The sequence below is a fragment of the Rhodotorula paludigena genome (genome assembly GCF_050403205.1).
Source record: "Rhodotorula paludigena JCM10292 DNA, Rt_paludigena_JCM10292v1_ctg58, whole genome shotgun sequence".
NCBI lineage: Eukaryota > Fungi > Basidiomycota > Microbotryomycetes > Sporidiobolales > Sporidiobolaceae > Rhodotorula > Rhodotorula paludigena.
Genome location: NW_027481400.1, coordinates 17,295 through 36,117, shown reverse-complemented (window position 1 = coordinate 36,117; position 18,823 = coordinate 17,295). Strand labels below are relative to the sequence as shown.

General features: G+C 62.8%; 7 protein-coding genes across 7 annotated transcripts; 4 read left to right on the top strand and 3 right to left on the bottom strand.

Moving 5' to 3' along the window:
• Positions 1–92: 92 nt before the first annotated feature.
• JCM10292_006532 (uncharacterized protein) lies at positions 93–1,233 on the top strand (the record flags this gene model as incomplete). The annotated part of the gene is made up of 6 exons (XM_076651823.1): positions 93–138; positions 337–421; positions 606–721; positions 802–914; positions 1,001–1,072; positions 1,153–1,233. 6 exons carry the CDS (start codon positions 93–95, stop codon positions 1,231–1,233), a joined length of 513 nt encoding a protein of 170 aa, XP_076502605.1.
• A 1,017-nt stretch (positions 1,234–2,250) lies between these two features.
• Positions 2,251–4,619, top strand: JCM10292_006531 (MADS-box domain-containing protein; the record flags this gene model as incomplete). Its single annotated transcript, XM_076651822.1, has 4 exons — positions 2,251–2,700; positions 2,775–4,079; positions 4,137–4,356; positions 4,423–4,619. 4 exons carry the CDS (start codon positions 2,251–2,253, stop codon positions 4,617–4,619), a joined length of 2,172 nt encoding a protein of 723 aa, XP_076502604.1.
• A 225-nt stretch (positions 4,620–4,844) lies between these two features.
• JCM10292_006530 (uncharacterized protein) lies at positions 4,845–6,191 on the bottom strand (the record flags this gene model as incomplete). Its single annotated transcript, XM_076651821.1, has 6 exons — positions 4,845–5,379; positions 5,447–5,460; positions 5,523–5,680; positions 5,761–5,774; positions 5,883–6,010; positions 6,093–6,191. 6 exons carry the CDS (start codon positions 6,189–6,191, stop codon positions 4,845–4,847), a joined length of 948 nt encoding a protein of 315 aa, XP_076502603.1.
• A 3,229-nt stretch (positions 6,192–9,420) lies between these two features.
• JCM10292_006529 (uncharacterized protein) lies at positions 9,421–10,288 on the bottom strand (the record flags this gene model as incomplete). The annotated part of the gene is made up of 6 exons (XM_076651820.1): positions 9,421–9,584; positions 9,695–9,778; positions 9,847–9,903; positions 9,983–10,006; positions 10,064–10,141; positions 10,201–10,288. 6 exons carry the CDS (start codon positions 10,286–10,288, stop codon positions 9,421–9,423), a joined length of 495 nt encoding a protein of 164 aa, XP_076502602.1.
• Positions 10,289–10,801: 513 nt separating this feature from the next.
• JCM10292_006528 (uncharacterized protein) lies at positions 10,802–11,772 on the bottom strand (the record flags this gene model as incomplete). The annotated part of the gene is made up of 4 exons (XM_076651819.1): positions 10,802–11,168; positions 11,228–11,373; positions 11,463–11,629; positions 11,730–11,772. 4 exons carry the CDS (start codon positions 11,770–11,772, stop codon positions 10,802–10,804), a joined length of 723 nt encoding a protein of 240 aa, XP_076502601.1.
• A 929-nt stretch (positions 11,773–12,701) lies between these two features.
• JCM10292_006527 (uncharacterized protein) lies at positions 12,702–14,904 on the top strand (the record flags this gene model as incomplete). The annotated part of the gene is made up of 10 exons (XM_076651818.1): positions 12,702–12,776; positions 12,838–12,891; positions 12,961–13,043; positions 13,103–13,313; positions 13,374–13,721; positions 13,789–13,995; positions 14,068–14,359; positions 14,422–14,479; positions 14,543–14,651; positions 14,713–14,904. 10 exons carry the CDS (start codon positions 12,702–12,704, stop codon positions 14,902–14,904), a joined length of 1,629 nt encoding a protein of 542 aa, XP_076502600.1.
• Positions 14,905–15,375: 471 nt separating this feature from the next.
• JCM10292_006526 (uncharacterized protein) lies at positions 15,376–18,726 on the top strand (the record flags this gene model as incomplete). The annotated part of the gene is made up of 9 exons (XM_076651817.1): positions 15,376–15,916; positions 15,978–16,279; positions 16,342–16,863; positions 17,109–17,215; positions 17,290–17,481; positions 17,562–17,817; positions 17,916–17,980; positions 18,126–18,556; positions 18,629–18,726. 9 exons carry the CDS (start codon positions 15,376–15,378, stop codon positions 18,724–18,726), a joined length of 2,514 nt encoding a protein of 837 aa, XP_076502599.1.
• Positions 18,727–18,823: the final 97 nt, after the last annotated feature.

The window sequence follows — 18,823 nt, the reverse complement described above, 5'->3', positions numbered from 1 at the left end:
CTCTCGAGCGTTCCGTCGTCCCTCTCGCACCCTCTTTCACGCTCCGCCACTCCCGCCTCTCCCGCGCTTCGACCCCGTCCGCCGCACGCACGATGGCCACCTCGTCCGCCGCGCTCCAGCTCACAAGGCAGCTCAACCGTGCGTTACTGCTCCTTGGACCCCTCTCTGGAGGCGAGCAACGCTTCCCGAGGGCGTGCGCGGGCATGGGAGCGTCGTGATGCGTCGCCCTCGCGACCTGCCGTGCTCGCTCTTCTCGCTCGGAGAGAGCCGCGCGGCTGTAGCAGTGCACCGTCGAACCTACACTGACCCGCTTAACCGCGCGCCGACGGTCTGCAGAGCTCCGCAAGAACCCGGTCGAGGGCTTCTCGGCGGGTCTCGTCGACGATGACAACGTCTTCGAGTGGGATATCACTATCTTTGGGTTCGTTGCTACGTTTCACTCGTCACGGGCGCTCGCCGGCGGCGGTACGGGCGGGCAAGCCGAGCGAATGCGGAGTCCAGCTGGATCGGAAGTGAATACGGCGCAGCGCTCGCTTCATCCTGAGCATCCAGGCTGTATCCGGAATCCTGTACACTGCTGACGACGTCATGTCCGCTCCGCGCAGCCCGCCCGACACGCTGTACGAGGGCGGTTTCCTCCGCGCGCAAATGACCTTCCCGCCCGATTTCCCGCTCCGCCCGCCCAAGCTGCGCTTCATCACCGAGATGTGGCACCCAAACAGTGCGGCCATTTTCCTTTCCGCTGGTCCCCACAGGAGGAAGGAAGAGATGCTCATCGAGTTTTGTGCTGTCTCGGCGCAGTCTACCGCAACGGCGAGGTCTGCATCTCGATTCTGCATGAACCCGGTGTCGACCAGTACGGGTACGAGGACGCGAGCGAGCGTTGGCTGCCGGTGCACACGGTCGAGTCGATCGTGCGTCCCCTTCTCTGCCTTCGTCACGGGCTGGTCCGACTTCGTATCGAGCCGACACTGATGTCCGCTTTCGTGCCCTTCCGCAGCTCATCTCGGTCATCTCGCTGCTGTCGCAAGACACGCCTGATATCAGCTCGCCTGCGAACGTCGATGCTGCCGTGCGTGCCAAGTTCATTCCTCGATCAGTTTTGTCGTTGTCGGCCGGCCTTGCTCATTAGCGCCTGTTCCAAACGCACAGAAAGAGGTCCGCGAAGACATCCAAGGCTACCGCAAGAAAGTCAGGCGGCTGGTACGCCGCTCGGCAGAGGAGGGCTTTTAAGCGCCGCTCGTTCTCCTCGCCTCCTGCTCGCCTCGACTGCCTCCCATTTGCCGTTCTGCGCCCTCGATCCCGCCCTCGTTGTGCTTGTAGCGTCCCGATCTTCGCCCGTCCTCTCCCACCGACCTTCCGTGCCGGCACCGACCCAAGTTCGCCTTTCGTTCTCGCGTGCGCACCTCCTCACCTCCGCCCGCATTCCGCCGTCCTGTTCGATCGACAGTACCATCACCGCATAGCATACCTTGACTACCGTCGCATCGCGTTCCGCCGGCCCTGCATGCGAGGGCTACCCGCGGCATGCGTGGTGCACTCGGCACCGGACCGGTCCCCCCTCGGCTACTCCTCCTTCCGCCCGCCCCATACGCCCCAGCTTTTGCGCTGCATCGCGACTGCGTCTCGTTGACACGACTGGTTGCGTCGAGAGGACGAGTGCGCCGCGAGAGGAGGGACCTTCCGCACTGAGCGAGTCGCGGACCGTCTTGCCAAAGTTGGGGTCGAGCCAAGGTCGAGCTGCTGTCGAGGGAAAGAGTGCGTCGAAGCGACTGCGTCGACGCGCACGCGAGGCTGTTTGACAGCCTCTGCGGGTGTCGCGTGGCTCGGGAGAGTCACTCTGAGCGTTGCTTGACTGCGAGCGTTCCCCCTCTGAGCAGTGCGCGCGTCGTCGCCGTTGCGCCTTTCGCCCATCGCGCTCACGCTCATCTCGGCGCGTCCTCGCTGCAGCCGCTCAGCCGCGCTAGTTGACCGCGGAGGGAGCACGAGCAGCTCTTCTCGTGTGACCTAAGCTCCCTGTGCTGTACGGGCGACGCTCACAACCCGCACCCGCCAAGCTCGTCTCCTTCATCAGCCCGAAGCTCGTACGCGGCGACATAGAGACTAGGTCAGGTGCGCAGCCGCAGAGTGGTTCTTCTGGGTTCTCTCGAGCGCCCGCTTACCGCCGCACACCGCAACCAGCCGCTGCATCGTCTCAACGACCCCCCGTCTCCATCCCGACTCCCCCCTCGCTCCGCCTCCTGCCGCGCCATGGTCAAGGGCACGATCCGCAAAGACGCCGCGACGGGCATGCGCTTCGCTGCCGCGCCCGAGCAAGCGCAGGTGCGCGCGCAGGGGAGCCACGCGCCCGCGAGCGCCGACCGCGTCCAGGTCAAGCCCGCCTTTCGCAAGATGACCGGCCGCAAGGGAGCGTCTGCTGCTGCGGCAGCGACGGCCGCAGCTACGGCAGCAACGGCGGACGCTGCGGGAGAACAGACGCCTCCGCTCGGCGCGGAGGGAGTGCTCGGGGAAGAGGGGGATGGCGTTGAGGACGATGACGACGACGATGATGACGACGGCGAGGGCGAGAAGAAGGCCAAGCACCCAAACAAGCGCAACACGCAGAGCGTCGGGCGACGCAAGATCCAGATCCAGTACATCTCGGACAAGGCGCGGCGCCATGTCACGTTCACCAAGCGCAAGTCGGGCCTCATGAAGAAGGTACGTCTGTGCCATTCCGCCGTATGGCGCCATCATTGCCGATGAAGGGTCTGACTCTCTCGCGTGATACACAGGCGTACGAGCTGTCAACGCTCACCGGCACCGACTGTCTTGTCCTGGTCGTCTCCGAGTCCGGCCTCGTCTACACCTTTTCGACTCCTGCGCTGAGCGGCATCACCGATCACCCCCGTGGAAAGGATGTCATCCAGGCAGCCATCAAAGGCGAGCTCAACGATCCGGACGCGGCAGACGCGGCGCCCGTCGCATCGACCTCGCAGGTTCCGGCGTCATCCGCGCTTGACGCGCTGCAGCAATCATCGCATCTCTCGCGCACGCCCTACGGAATGAGTCCCGACCTCGCGAGCGGTCACAGCCTGTACGACTTGCCGGTGCCGCCTCTTTCCGAAGGCGCTGCGTCGACCTATCTCCCTCAGCCGCCTGCTCTCGCTCCCTCTTCCTCCTCGCAAGGCTATCCGTCGTCGCTCCCCATCTTCACTCTTCCTCAGTCGCCTGCGACCCGCGCCGCTTCGCACGCCTACACCGGCCTTCCTCTCCCGCTTCGGTCTCTCCCACCGATGCAAGCCGCCTCGTCCTCCGAGCTCCCGGTCCCTCCGCCCCTCTCGCACGCTCATTCGCAGTCAGCCTCCCCGCATCTCGGCAGCGCCGCATCGCCCCCGCTCGGATCTGGCCTGTCAGCCGCCGAGGTCCAGCAGCAGCAGCACCAGCCGGCTCCTCCCGCCCCGTACGCCCTCGCGCGCCTGTCGCACGCCGCTGCCTTCGCCTCGTACCAGGCCGCCGTCTCGGATGACGCGCGCGTCGGGTCGTACACCCTCCCGGGGGCGAAGGACGCGCTCCGTCCGCGCGAGCGCGAGGGGAGCGCCGGGCCCGGTGGCGCGCGACCCAGGCGCGACATGGAAGGCGCGATGAAAGCGCTGCAGGACGCCGCGGAGGAGGAGCAAGCCGAGAGGGCGAGTCCCGCGGCGGGGGCGGACGAGGAGATGGGTGGCGATGCGCAGGCGGCGCCGACGCAGGTTGCGGGGCAGAAGCGCAAGCATGGCGCGCACGAGTTTGGCGACGAGGCGCGCGGGTGGAGTCGTCGCGTGAGGGAGCGGGCCGCGTACGGTCATCGCGCGATTGGCGGCGAACACGGTGAAGACGGCGCGATCGGGGAGGCGACGCAGCTTTCGCTTGCGGCGGAGAGGCTGCAGAACTCGCGCGCTATGGCGAGCGAGAGGCGAGGAACGGATCTTTCGGCGCAGCTGTTCCAGGGAGAAGACGATGTCCGAGGTGACGAGGCCGCACCGCCGGGAGAAGGAGTCGAGGAGCGCAGGGCGCGGTGGAAGGCAGCGGCGAACGAAGCGCTCAACGAGGCCAAGCGGGTGCGCTTGGTCGCCGTGTCTCCTCTCGCAGTCAACCACTGACTCTTCTTGTCACAGACCCGCAAGCTCCTCGCTATCCTCGATGCGCGGTCCCGCTCTCGCTATGCTGCGCAGCCGGTCCCGCCGCAAGTCGACTTGGAGGCGATGCCATTCGCGCTGAATCCGTCGCAAGAGGCACTCACCGATGCTTCATTCGCCGTCATGTGCATGCGCGCCGGCATCACTGATCCAGAGCAGCTCCCAATCGCGGCGGAAGAGTTCCTCGCGAGGTGGCTACGTGCGTTCCCGTCACGGGTCTGGCGTGATCCGCGCTCCTGCTGACATCCATTCGGGATATCCGCAGCTCGCAAACTCGGCTCGATCCCCGCCAATTTCAGCGCGGCCGCCATCCACCATGCTCGTGCGAACTTCGTGTCGTTCGCCGACTTCCTTGACGCGCATGGTCTCGCTCGGGACGAAACGTGCAACAAGCTCATGGCGCTCCGGTCGGACCGTGGTGGAGGTCTGGACGAGGAGGCGAGGCAGAAGTTGTACGAGTAGGAGCGGGCTTGTTGGGATGCCTAGTGGCGGATGACTGCCGGTTGTCGTGTCAATACGTACAGTCTCTGCTATCCTTGCTCCCTGCCTGGCATCGCGAGAAAAAAGCGTCACAAAGCAACGTTGACCCGCGGCGAGAGGACGCAAAGTCGCTCGTCGTCTCGCAGGTCGGGAACGCGACTTGAGCGAATCACAGGTGTATGCGCCCTTTCTACAGCAGTGACGCCACTACCGCAAACCCAGCACGTTCTTGCGCACCTTGCCTGCCACCCTGCGGCAGGTCAAGCTGATCCTTTTCTCGCGCTCCCATCCCGCACCCTCTTCAGCCATCCTCCTTCGGTTCACGACATCCGCTCTCGCCGCTTCAGGAGAAGGTGACGTCGAGACGGTCCCGGCCGTACCGTCCGTCTCGCCGCTGTCGCCTGCTGCCTCCGCTTCGGCCGCTGCTTGATCCGCCTGCCAGTTCCACCAGCCGTTCCAATTTGCGCAGCCGACCAGCGACGTGGCCGAATCGCCTTTTAGAGGCTGGATTCCGTGCAACCAGCTCGAGTACAGCTCGCCGCTGAGAACGACAAGCGACCGCGGCGGAAGGAAGATGTCGATCTTCTGCACCTCGGACGGAGCGGTCGACGATGAAGGGTCGAGGTGCGACGGCTTCGAGCGCAAGCACAGGACCGTATGCGAGCCGAGAGAAAGGGTCGTCGTGCAAGGGTGGTAAGAAGGACCGTCGGTGTGCGGCATGATGCCCTGGCCGGGGAGATACCTGCCGGAGATGATCCTCAGCTATCTCGCACATGTAGAGAGAGGGTCTGAGGTAGCGCTGTGCGTACTCGTTGACCAAGCACTGTGTCAAGAAAGCAGGCAAAGTAAGCGAAAGATACTGAATTTGCATGAGCACTTGCGTACATGGTTTGCGCCTCGCTCCTTCCCCTTGCCCTTACCACCAGTGTACTCGTCGTAAAGACCAGAAGCCGCAATGCGGCCGAGAACATCCGGCCATGCCCCCTCCATGAAGGACGGGAAAGGGGCGGGTACGAGCGAGCCAGAGGGCAGCACCGTTCCACCTGCAGGAGCCAAGTTTCAGCCCTGACCGTCTGGCTTCTATAGCTCCGCTGAGCGCTAGGGATGAATGGCGAGGTCGCACCCCAGTACATGGACCTGCGCGTCGGAAGAGACGATGAGCGATACGAGGTGAGCAATGTCTCCGGGCGACTCAGACTGGCGCAAGCCGTCAGGTCTGTCTGCAAAATGTCAATCGAGACGTACCGTCGCCCGTTGAGGTCCTTCCACCCCCAACTCTTGTTCGTCCTGGTCGCTCCGCTCGTCCCGTCAGTCGCAACATCGCCTAGTGCGGATCCGCCATGGCCTGCAGGTCCTCCAGCGGCTTCAATCTTCTGCTCGGTCAGACGGCGGCGGAACACGTCGCGCGAGGTCAGCTTGCGCATCGAGGTGTTGAGGCGGTGCAAGTAGACGCACCTCTAGGAGATAGGCTTCTTCCGCAGCCGTGACTGCGTCGTACTGTATCTGGACACCAGGTACGCTGGTCGGCACCGTGTGCAACAGGGAAGGTGCCATCGTGACGACCGGTGGCCGTCAGAAAGGCGAGTGCCGATGAACCTGCTGTCGCTTTCACCTCCCCATCGCAGCGCTCTGCGAGCCCTTACTAGGGCAGGTACCGCGCTATGGACCATGTACTGTGTTCCACTCAGCCGCACGGCTCTCTGGCCGCTGCGTGCTTCTCGGCACCTCCATCCGTCGCTCATACGAAACCTTGGAGATGGTGCTTCCTGCGCGTGCTTCTTGTATTCGGCTCGTGTGCTGCTCGTGATCTGCTCCTGCTGCTCGCCCGAAGCGCTCGCGTTCTCCCAAACTCGTCTTTGCCGCCGCGGGAGCTCCGGTTCGTGAAGGTCTCCTCTGCTCGGGTCGCGGGGTGGACGTCCAGATTGTTGTGTGGCTTTGCGCAATCGCGGAATGTCTGGCGGTGCTTCGGAGGTACCCAGGCGTGCTCGCGGGACAGAGCTTCACCGCCGAACTCTGGTCGACAAGCCGGATTTGCCGCTCCTCCCTCCATCGCCTATCCGCTCGGTTCGTCAGCACGCACTACTCCTTTCACTGCGCAAGGTACACTCAGGCTCCTCTGCTGTTGTTTCCGGGCCTGCAGCCCCCTAGCTGATGCAATGCGATGATGCAGCATCGCCAGCCTATTGATGTCGACGACGACAGCAGCGGCAACGGCGGCGGGGGCAGCGACGAGTCCTCGAGCAGCGCGGAGAGTGATTCGGACAGCGAGTCGGACAATGCAAACCGGCCAGCCGTGCACAAGCGCCAAAGAGGTTCTTCCATCTCGTCAAGATGGCTAATCATAGCAGGTATGGCCTCTGTTTGTCAAACATCTGAAGTCAGGCGACATTGCGGGCTGATGTTCCTGACTTTGCTCGGCTCTTCCATCTGCAGCGCTACTGGTCGGCGTTGCAGCCACCTGCCTCATTGCCTATTTCTTGCTGCAAAAGCCCGACCAGTCGGCTACTACGTTCCATGCGGCAACCACAGCGCTGTCCGCATCCGGCTCTGCAGTTGCACTGTCGTCCTCAGTCGCGGCAAATACCGCAGCGACTCTTTCCTCGCGCACGAGCGATCCGGCAGCGGTGTCGGGAGTGTCAGAAGGCAAAGCAGCCGCCAACTCGAGTATGACTCGTCACACCGAGCAAAGAGGTGGTGCCGAGCCTACCGGACCTCCTTCTAGCGATGACGAGAATGAGCCCGCGTCAGGCAGGGGCGGTCAGGGTGCCACCAAGACAGCCACTGCCGAGGCCGAGACATATACAGGCAAAGCCACGTTCTACGAACAGATGGGTGCTTATGGTGGTCAGTGCTCCATCTTCCGCTTTTCTCGCATTTTGATCCGGCTGACAACAGTTTCTTTTGCAGCTTGCGGCAACAAAAACCCCGACTCAGCCATGGTTTGCGCTCTCAAGACGGAGCTATACGCTGGCGGCTCAAACTGTGGACGCAAAATAAAGCTCACAAGGACCGACAACGGCAAGAGTATCGAAATCGAGGTTGCGGATGTGCGTCTGCGTTTTTGCGCCGGCATCCGCTCGACTGTGCTCCAGCAGAACATGACCTCGTCCTGTACAGATGTGTCCCTCGTGCGAAGGCGAGGGCTACGTGGACCTGAGCACCGGCGCCTATGATCAACTCGCTTCGCGGGATGAGGGTCTGGTCAGTCGAGCCTCTCGCCGTATTCCACGTGCGAGACGACTGACGGTTTCCGCGCCCGCAGTTTGAGATGACCTGGTTCTTTGTCTCGTAGAAGGCCTTTGATCAGAGCGAGCGTGTATGCAGCAAAGTGGTCGGCGCTCGGCCAGGCGACGGGGTCGGACATAGCGAGGAGAGTGTCTGTGCTGCCCGAGTTGCAAGGGATGCTACTAGCCGTCTGAGGCGTCACCTATGCTTGATCCTCCTCCAAAATCCGGCTGCCCTCGTTCGAGGTGAGCCACTGCCTTTGTTCCACGACGAATCGCCCCCATCGGTCCACGTCGACGGTCCGCTTGCGCTGTCCCACGCTGCAACGCTGTCATCGTCCGAGGTCTCCATGGATGTCACGCTTGCGGTCGGCGCTAAGCCATACGCCGAGACGGGATCCGGGCTGTGCGTCGGCGCGACAGTCTGCGAGGTGACACTCGCAGCAAAGCTCGAAGCCGGCGACGTGGATGTGGCGACGAGCTGCTGGTCGGGATCATTGTGTCCCCTCATGACGCCAACGCCAACGCCAATTCCCACGCCGATGGAAGCGCACACGAGGAAGATGAGGAGGATGGCGCCGAAAACGAGACCGCGTCGCTCGTACCACCTTCTCCGCCTTGTCTCGCCGCGCCCGCCGACGAGAAAAAGCTTCTCTGCGTCGCCGCGCAGATTTGTCTCGCGCGCATGCGCACGTTGTGAATACGCGAGGGCGGCAAAGCGTGGATTCGGGGTTGAAATGGGCGGGATGGACGCGAGGTGAGCGCGGTAGTCGGTGGACCCGTTCGACGAGCGTTGCGCGCGGGAAGTCAGACAGTCGCGGGGTTCGAGGGTGAATACAGACGGTTCGCGCGACGATGTCGAGCCAGGGGTCGAGAGGTCTTGGCCACCGCGCGGGGTCAAACTGGTCAAGTCGATATCGTAGCCATTCTGTGCAGCCACCGCAGGTCAGCGGTGTGCTTCCTGATACATAGCTGAATGCACGCACTTGACGATCCGCCGCCGACAGCTGGACGCCTTCTGCCGCTCTGAGCAAGGCCTCTTCTTCGCGCAAGGCTTCCGGCGTATCGTTCGGTTGCAGACCTCGCATACCTGCGAAAGGATCTTTCGCAGTGATAGAGGCGGACGGGGGAGGCGATTTGGCGAGAGGTAGAGAACTGCGTGGCAGGCGACGCGTGTCGGTCGCTCTGCGCCGGACGTTTCGTCTCGAGCGTAGCGGGCGAAAGGTACAGGACTGAGCGGCGCGTTCGTGCGGCTATCGCGAATGGTAGAATGGCGAGGCAACGGGAGGGGAAGGGTGTCGATGGCGGCAGTCGAGGCCGATGACCGGAAAGTCCGACAAACGGAAAGGCGGTGCAGGCGGACGAAGTGCGCTGTCTGAGCGGGCGAGGCAAGGAGTCCGGGCAAAGTGTGGCGGCTTGACGACTAGAGAAGTATTCGAGTTGACGGTGCGACGGGCGGGAAAGTCTGCCGCGCGTCCGGCCAAATTCCGGGCGAGAAGGTCAGCAGGCAGTCACTCGCGACACGACGAGATGAGGCATGCGACGGGCTGGTAGCGCACCTAAGCCTCGAGCTGCATAATGAGCACAAAGATCGCGACGTAGAGTGCCGTGCAGACGATACCAAGCAAGAAGACCACGTCGCCGCTCGTGCGAAAGGCTCGGCCCCAGAGTCGCTCACTCGCCTTGAGCTGGCCTTGCGAAGGATCCGCTGGACGATACGAGTCTGTTTTCGACGAAGTGGTCATGGTCAGAGTTGTGTGAGCTGGAATTTAGGAACCTGGCGGCTGTCCTCTCGTCACCGGGAAGAAGAAACGGTGGGGTCGCGATGCTTACCGGCGAAATCATGGTCACTCCGTCGTCGTCGCAGTTGTGCAATGAGCATCAACAGCATGGCGAGAATGGCGTAGATGAGTCCGACTGTGCAGGATCGCGTGGGCAGATGTGATTAGACGAATTTGGAGCGGAGAGAGGGAGGCCCAACGCACTTCGTGCAAACTCGGCGGTAAAGAGTTTGAGAACAAGAAGTGCATATCCCAGATTGCCTGGGTGTACAACCGTCAGTCGTGGAAAGACCAGGAAGAGCGACAGCTGCTCGGGGGAACTGAGCGGATGAAGGCGCACCGAGAGCGGTGCGGGTGTACGCGCCTATGCCTCGAGAACGTCAGAGCGATGCCCCGGTGCAACGATAGACATTGCGCGCACCGTCAAAGGTGCGTGACCTTGCCCGCAACTCGACCATCTCATCGACGTCTTCAACGACCCACGAGTTGCGTCGGTGGCCTGAGAGGTCGTTGATCTATCAGGTACATCCTGCAGAAATTTTGGCGCATGGTCCGCACCTTGATATAGCCGCCGTGGGTGCTGTTCTGCAGCTTCCTCTCGCGTATGCAGATGAGCGATGTGCTCGCCAGCGAAGACGTGTGACATGCTGCCTGCTGTGAGAGACCCTGAAACGAGAGTCACTTGAGGCCTCAAGACGCAGGTGAGGCGCAGCGAGACGAAGCGGAGGTACGGGAAGGTATAGACGAGAGAGGTGGGGCAGCAGATGAAGTTGCCGGCGACGACAAGCAGCCGTCTTCGACGCTGTGCTCTCGTCCACCATTCACCATTCGGTTGATGCTGTCGAGGACATAAGTTAGGGGTTGCAAGTTACAGTTGACGAGGGTGTGCTCTCCTCAACGACGACGAGCTAGGTGGTGGTAGGGGTATGGACAGAAGGACTCATTCAATGTCGACGGACAGTGGGAGAGAGTAGCCTGTCAAAGGCGGGGCTCTAGAGTGTAGAAGGGTGCAAGGGATACAAGATTGAGAAGAAGGATGAGACGGCACTCGCAGTCGCCTGGACTAGTTGTGCCCGTCTTCAGGAGGAAGAAGGGTAATGAAGAGCCTGAGAAACGCGAAACCCACAGAACACGTGAACGATCGACGTGCAGCGCCCGCTTATGCCAGCAGTACGGCACCAACGGCAACGGCCGACAGCGCAGCGAACGCCTGCCCTGCGAGGCGCGCCGCGCCGTTGCCGCCGCTCTGCGCAGCTGCGACAGCCGCATCCGAAGCAGATGCGCGTGCAGACGAGGCAACCTCGCCGCTGGCAATGAGGGCAGGGACGCTCGCGGTGGTGACTGGCGACGGGGAAGGGTTGTAGGTGGCACGCGAGCTGACGGTCTCGGAAGACGCAGCCGAAGTCGCGGCTGCCGACTGGGCAGCGTTGGTCGAGGTGCGGGAGATAGCGCGAGTCGATGCGCCGACCTCGACAGTGCCGGTGACGGATGCGAGACCCTCTGCAGTGCACAGGTCGACGAAGGAGCTGTCGCGCGGTTTAGCAGTCAGCGTCCATACCTTACACGTATGTCAAAACTGACTCACTTGTATGCCGACACAACGGTCGTCTGGTTGTGGGTCGAGGTCGCGGTGGTCGAGATGCATGAAGCGCACGAGCGGAGGTCGCCGAGCGTGACGGACGAGCAGGCGCACGCCGCAATGGTCGCCTGGTTCGCCAGCGTCGAGCAGGCCTGTGCATGCGCGAATCAAGGGTCAGCAAGATGAATGATATGCCGCACGGCCCTCGGTCGCGCTTCCTTGGCGAGACACAAGAGCGCACCGTCAGGTCCTGCAAGCCGACGTTGCAGGTCTTTTCGCAGCGCGGCGTAACCATGTTGTAGATGTCGGACAGGTACGACGACTGTGCGGGGGACGAGGCGCGCTTGACGAGCGACCGGATGTTGTGCGCGAGGAGCGCATCGTGGCCGGCGCGGGCTTCGACGAGACCTGCGACGCGTAGAAAGTCAGCACCGCTAGCCAGAAGAACGACCATGGGGGCGGACTGCAAGCTGGCCCGCACGGTCAGAGAGGACGGCACGGAACGCACGGAGCGCGGCGAGCGTGATGGTGAAGAGGAGAGACGAGTGCATGGCGCGACGGAGCAGGACGCGGCGAACGAGCGTGTAGTACAGAGCAAAGGAAAGGCAACGCGCGGGGCAGGCAAGCACAGTGCGCCAAGCGGAGCGACGATTCAAAGGCACGAGGAGGAGCGCCTCGAAAACGACGCGTCGGGGTGCGTGCGCCTGAATGAGGCAGGTCGTGCCCCGCCTGGTGCCCTCGCGTCCCGCTCGGATGGTCCCCGAATCAGCCGGGCCTGTGTCGCACGACCTCGATTGACCTCGACTCCTGCTGTCTCGCTCATCTCGCCGGCTTGCAGCTTCAGCACCCTCGTTCCTCGCTGGCACTGCGCAACAATCCCTTTCCGGCAAGCCTGATGCAGGTGAAGGGGTGTCGCTAGGTATGCGGAAGGGCCTACAGCGGGCGCACTCGTCTGCTGGCCGAGTGAAGCCATCGTTGGAATGGATAGACCCGTCGGAGGAATCACTTGCCGCAGGAGGAGGCGATGGTAGCGTCGTGCACGGTGCACACGGGTAGGCTCGAGCCGCTCGCGCTGACGAGTCCGGGAGGGCGAGGAAGCCAAGGAGTTGCCGCGGTTCGTCGCGGGCGACTTCATCTCGGAACAGAGGTCGGGAGCAGGCGCCGCGGCGTCGGACAGGAGCGGGAGACAGCGGGGGCGGACCGCTGCCGCCGCCTTTCAAGCTCAGGCGGGACGCGGCCCGCTGTCCGCCACGCTGGCCTCGTCGCGCCCATTTCCTCCCCGCTCTCCTTCCCGCTCGCAATGACGAGGCGTCCCCACGTTCTCCAGGCGGACCGACTGCTCTGAATCTGCTGCCCCAGCCTGCCCCCACCCGATCCTTCGGAGGACCGCTCTCGCTTTCCTCGCCTCGACCCCGCCTCTCCTCCTTCTCTCTCGTTCTCCTCCACACCACCCCGCTTGCCCGCCTACTGTTCGCCCACGATGACTTGCAACCCGGTGGCGCTGTCCAAGAAGGACCAGACGCACGACCTGGCCGACGAAAAGGTGTCAACGGAGGTGCGCTCGCTTCACGTCGGCTCGCGCTTGCCCCGCCGCTGACCTGACACTGGCGCAAAAGCTTCACGAGCAAGCTCCTGTCGTCGTCACGGAGGCGGATGACAAGCGCATTGTGGTATGTCCCACGCGCCGCACCGCCCTCAGGCATCTCGAGCCCTGTTGACATCCCCTCGCGACACCACAGCGCAAGACCGACGCTCGTATCCTCATCATCCTGTGCCTCGTGTACTGGCTTCAAGTGCTCGACAAGACCGTTCTTGGCTATACGTGAGTCCCGTGTCGGGGCCTGTGACCGTCTCGCCTCGCTTGCTGACCCTTCTGCTCAGGGCTGCCATCAACCCGGGTGTCAAGCAGGATGCCAACCTCACCGGCAACCAGTACTCGACAATTTCGTCTGTTGCACCATACGCCCAGATCGGCTGCCAGCCTCTGGGCGTCTACCTTCTCGTCCGCATGCCGGTCCGCATCCTCTTGCCTCTGCTGATGCTCCTCTGGGGAGCGGCCCTCATGGGTATGGGTGGCTCTACAAGCTTTGGCGTACGTGTCGCACCCGACCGGTATGCACACAGTGCGATGCTGACTGGTCCGTTTCGACAGTCTCTCGTCGCCACCCGCTTCCTCCTCGGATGCTTCGAAGCGTCTTGCCTGCCCGCCTTCTCCCTCATCACCACCGCCTGGTACCGTCGCGTCGAGCAGCCGTTCCGCGTCGCCACCTGGTACTCGATGAACGGCATTGCGACCATCTTCGGTGCCCTCATCGTCTGGGCACTCTCGCACGGAAACTACGCCCTGCACCTCCATCAAGTGACCTTCCTCATCACCGGTGGTCTCACGATTGCGTGTGTGCCGATCACCTGGTACTTCCTGGACAACGGCCCCGCCGAGGCTAAGTTCCTTTCGGCCGATGACCGGGCCAAGGCCGTCGAGCGCCTGCGGGCCAACCAGGTGTGTCAACGTCGTCAAATGCGCTGCAGCCTCGCACGAAGCGGTGCTGATCGGGATTTTCGAACAGAACTCAACGTCGACCAACAAGTTCAGCTGGGCGCAGATTGGCGAATTGGCGCTCGACCCGAAGACTTACCTGTTCGCGACGCTCGCACTGCTCGTGAACGTGTTCAACTACACCTACAACACGTTCGGCCCGATTCTCCTTAACGGCCTCGCCGGCTTGGACTCGAAGACCACTCTTCTCCTCAACCTGCCTTTCGGCGCCCTCCAGGTGCGCCCCTTTCCGCTGTCTAGCCGCTCCAACCCGCTCGCACCTGTCTGCTGACACGTGACGCGTACACAGGTCCTCGTCATCCTCCTGATGTCGTGGTGTGCGGCTCGCTTCCGCCAGAAGGGCATCTTCCTCGCCCTCAACTACGTCCCCTGCCTCATCGCCTTCGCCCTCCTCTACGCTCTTCCGCGCAACCGCGCCAACCTCGGGCCGCTGCTGTTCGGCTTCTACCTCATCTCGTTCGCCTTCGGTGCAAACCCGCTCCTCATCGGTTGGATCGGCGCCAACTTCGCTGGCTCAACGAAGAAGGCCGCCATCATCTCGCTCTTCCAGGCGTGCTCGGCTGCCGGTAACATCATCGCTCGTGCGTTCAGCGGTCCGCCATTTCTTTCCGTTCGTTCGCGCTGACCATCCTTCGGCTCACAGCCAACCTGTTCAAGGAGTCGGACGCGCCGCAATACCGCAATGCGCTCCAGATCATTCTGTAAGGCATGCAGGCTCGATACCGCTTTGGGCACCCGCTAACTCCCACGTCCCGCAACTGCAGCATCCTCACCTGCGTTTGCCTGCTCAACATTGCTGGGCTGGTTGCGGTTCTCTTCTACCAGAACAAGCGCAAGATGCACCAGCGTGTCAAGAACGGAAAGCCGGCACGGGTGCGTTGCGAAGATCTAGCTCTACAAAGATGCAAGCACTGACCGCACATCGCTACGACAGATCGTCGACTTGTCGATGTCGCGCAAGTACAACGAGGACGCTGCTCGCGCCCGGCGGGACGATATCGAGGAGCTGCCGAACAGCACAATGACGGACGACCAGCAAATCTCGGCTGTTCAGAACGACACCGCGACCGAGAAGCAGGAGGATCTGACGGACAAGCAGAACGACGAATTCGTTTACCTGTACTGAGCCCCTCCTCCCCCGTGTCTTGTACCAGTTTGCCTCCGTTCCTCACCTTGTGTCTCGTCCGCCTTGTCCCCCGTTCACCTTGTTGCCTCTGTCACCCCTCTCTCTCTCTCTATTCCTGCATTGTGCATCACGCTGCCTTCTCCTTTGATCAGAAGTGAGTGCCGCATCAGAGACAGTGTACGGCGTCAGGAGACACGCCCTCCTGGCTTCGCGTAACCCTTCTTCGCTGTGCTGCTGACTCGGATTGTACTGTCGAACGGATTACTGGCTCACAGTCTTCGGTTCGTCGCGCTGATCTTTGTTGACATCTGCGCGTCCCGTCGTGCAACGCGGTCTCATCAGCGCCTCTTCGCACTTCGCCTCGACTCTCTCGCGTTACGCCGCTAGACAGTCTGCGAGCTGGCTGCCCGTGCGCTGCGCTGCTGAGGCAGGCTTCCAAGCGGCGCGTCTCTCCGATCGGCGCCAGCCCCCATGTTCTCATCCAACACCTCCGGTCACGGCCGCACAACTCGTGGTCAGCGCAACGCAGCCGCGTCAACGTCCGCGTCTGGGTTACTGCACGGTTCGCCTACATCAGCACAGCGCACACCGCGCGCTGCCGTCGCAGCTGCAGCACAAGCGCCATCGGCCGCCCGGGCCGCTCGCGACCGCGCCCTCCTTCCAGGTCAGTACACGCCCGGAAGTTCGACCGCTGGGGCTGGCACAGGCGTGCGCCCCCTAGGGACGCCTGCGACCGCGGCTGTGCGCCGCTCTGTCGGGCAGCTCGTGCATTCGCCGGCGACCACCCGCTTGGAACAGCGGCGGCTACGAGGCAAGCAGCACTGGCGAGCGAGTCTTACCGGTCGCGAGCCAGAGGATGCTCGACGGTTCTCTGCGCGGTGCGATGCGGTACGCAAGTCGGCGTCGACGGCTTTGACGGCGCTACTTGCTGTCGGAACCGATGCGGGTGGCAACGAACTGGGCCAAATTGCGCTCGACGAGGAAGCTCGCAAGGACTACAACGTCTTCAAGAGTGCGTTGCTTGACCTGTGCTTCCGCCTGACACGGCTTGCTCACACACTGCTTCGCTCCAGGCATAAAGGCCGAGTACCTCGCCAGCGACGACTTCCTCGATCCTTCTGCGCCGCCTACGGGCGTCCCGCTCGCAGCCTTGAACCCAGCGTCATCGTTCCACACCGTCGTGCACCTCGCCAACCTCACGACCTTTCTGCATATCGTGCTCAGCTCGGGTCTCGATGCCGCAACGGGACAGACCGACCGCCTGAGCTCCGGCAAATTGCAGCTCGCGGGCCAGGCCTTGTTGCGACAAGTAATGCCGGCTCAAGAACCGGTGACGACACGCTTGACCGACCTTCTCATCAGTATCAGACGACAGGTATGTGCGCCGCTGTGGGTGGAGATGGAGCGGCCATATGCTGAAGCCCGAGCGGTTCGCAGGCCTACCTACTCGCATGCGCGAGCTCTCGCACTCCAATCGATCCCCTGCCCTTCTTCTCACAGGCGCTCGGCGAGCTTCTACCTCCCGCCCGGGCGAAAGCCCTCACCGATCGCGCTGCCGCGAAGCGCTACGACGACCTTCGCACAGCCAGCCTGACGGCTATCGAGTCAACGGCGAGCGACTGGGCTGCGCTGAGCACGGGCTGGCGGTGGCAGGAGATGGCCCAACTCGCGCAAAGCTGGGTCGAAGAGGTTGCGCGCCGAGGGGGCTTGACGGACGCCGACGAACTCAGCGCATCAGACGACGATGAACTCGGCCCCCGTCAGTCCATGCATGCGCGTGCTGATTCGCCGCATGAGTCTATGGCGGACCAGTCAGACGACACGTCCGCTCAAGCCGACGAGAAGGCGACCCTGCAAGACGATGTACGGTCCGAACATCTCTCCGCTCAGCAGTCGGAGGACGATTCGAGCGCCTTCTTCGAGACGATTACGCACTCGGAGGATGAGCGGCATACTGCGGTGCGTGGTCGCCGACATCCCGTCAGATTTCGCTTTCTGATCGCATCCTTGATAGCACAGGCGCATCTCCCTCTTTCGTCAGCCGAGCCTTCCCGAGACGATCAAGAAGCTCATGAACAGCTGCTGCGTTCCGCTGCAAGGCCTCAGCCATCAGCGTTTTCCGCGGTTCCGCCGTGCGCTCATACTGATCTCCGGCCGTCTCGTGTGAAGGCGCGGCTGATGAGTCGTTACGGGATAGTCCGCAGCTGCCAGATCGTGCCGAATCCTTCCTGGAGGCGACTATGGTGGAAGCGGCCTCGACGGTCGATCCTCTCGGTCTCGCCACGAACGATGCGGTAGGGACAGAGGCGTTGTGCGTTGCGACTTATGGCTACCCTCGAATCTCCACCGGGGACGCTGATGTCCGGAATTGTGCGCTATTCGCAGGCCGCCAGTCGACCGCGCCGATGAGCTGTTCGACCTCTTCACCGAGACGCTGCCGGACGATCCTCCCGACGCAGAGTCGACAGATGGGCTAGCTCAGCTCGCCCTGACGCATGTCGTGCCGCCGCGGCCAGCGGATCCCAGCCAAATCCGCTTCCTCGACGATCGCTTGCAGCGCGTGGCGGAACCAAAGCGGTGCGTACCCCAAACTCGCGTTCGATTCGCCGAGAGGCTGAAGTGTTCCGACGGCGCAGAAGTCGTTCCTTCTTCGACAGACAGCCCGATGCGGTGAAGATCTCGTTCGACGACTCGCAGCCTTCGCCGGCGCCAGCGCAAATCGAAGTTTCGGCTTCGGCGGTCTCGGCATCGCCTGAGCTAGGTCGTCCCGCCGACGACGCGCAGGTATCCCCGAGCGCAGCTCCGCCCGCTATCGGCCAGGTTCTCGAGACGAGCGACTCGCATACAGGCGATTGGTACCAGCCCGAATTTGGCGGAGGCGACCAGCCGGAGCTTGATTCCTTCGGCGGGACTGTGCGCGCACCTAGAGCAGCTGAGCAGAGACGCTCACGCGCGCCTGGCACGGGTAAGCAGCGCGCACACGGTACCGACGGGATGGACACCTCGGCCAGGGCTTCAAATGCGGCACTCTCGTTGAAGATCGCCGCCTTCAAGGCTTCAACACCCCGATCCTCCGGTGCGCCATACGGCTGTATCGATGCACGTCCCTCGACTCAATCACGTGGCTCCGCTATGGCCGTTACAGATACGACTGCGAAGTCGAGGACCAGCAAGCCAAAGCGGACGACCCATCAGGCTCCGGTCACCCGCACCACCCATAGCGACTCGTCTGATATGGAAGATGAGGTCCGCGTCAGGGTTCCGGCTCACCTCGCCGGTAGCAGTCGCCAGCCGAAGCGGCAGCGAGCTTCTATGCACCTGTCGGATGACGAGCCGGCACCGCCATCCCAGCGAATCCGCCGACCAGTCGACGTCGTCGCGTCCGTTGGCGCACCTGGCAATCGGTACTTCCAGGGCCGCAATGCGCCCGGTGGGCGGGAACCTTGGTCGGCGCACGAGACACGTCTCCTCGAAGATCTGCTCCGAGCTTTCGGCGCCAACTGGGCGCGTATGATCAAGCTGCATGGCGCGCAAGGCACCGTGTCCCAAGATTTCGCCCGCCGTACGAATATGAGCCTTCGCGACAAGGCTGTCAACATGAAGCTCGCAATTCTGCGGGCAGGTGCTCGTCCACCGCCTTGGCTCGACTGTGGTGCGTCTGGTGTTCTTTCCACGACCTCTCTACGCTGCAGGTATCGGAATTCACCCGAGTCGGTGGTCCCAGTCACGGTGCCCCTCTCGAAGCAGCCGACCGTCCCGCCCGAACCTTCCAGAGTGAACGTGACGGACAGCGAATCGTCGTCGGGGGAAAGGGAGGAGTGACCTTGTCGATGGAGCATTCGGGGTGTCGTTGATGAGCTTCCTGTGCCATTTGTTGTCTCTCGCAATCATTTCGGTAAACACCGTTACACAAGTCCTC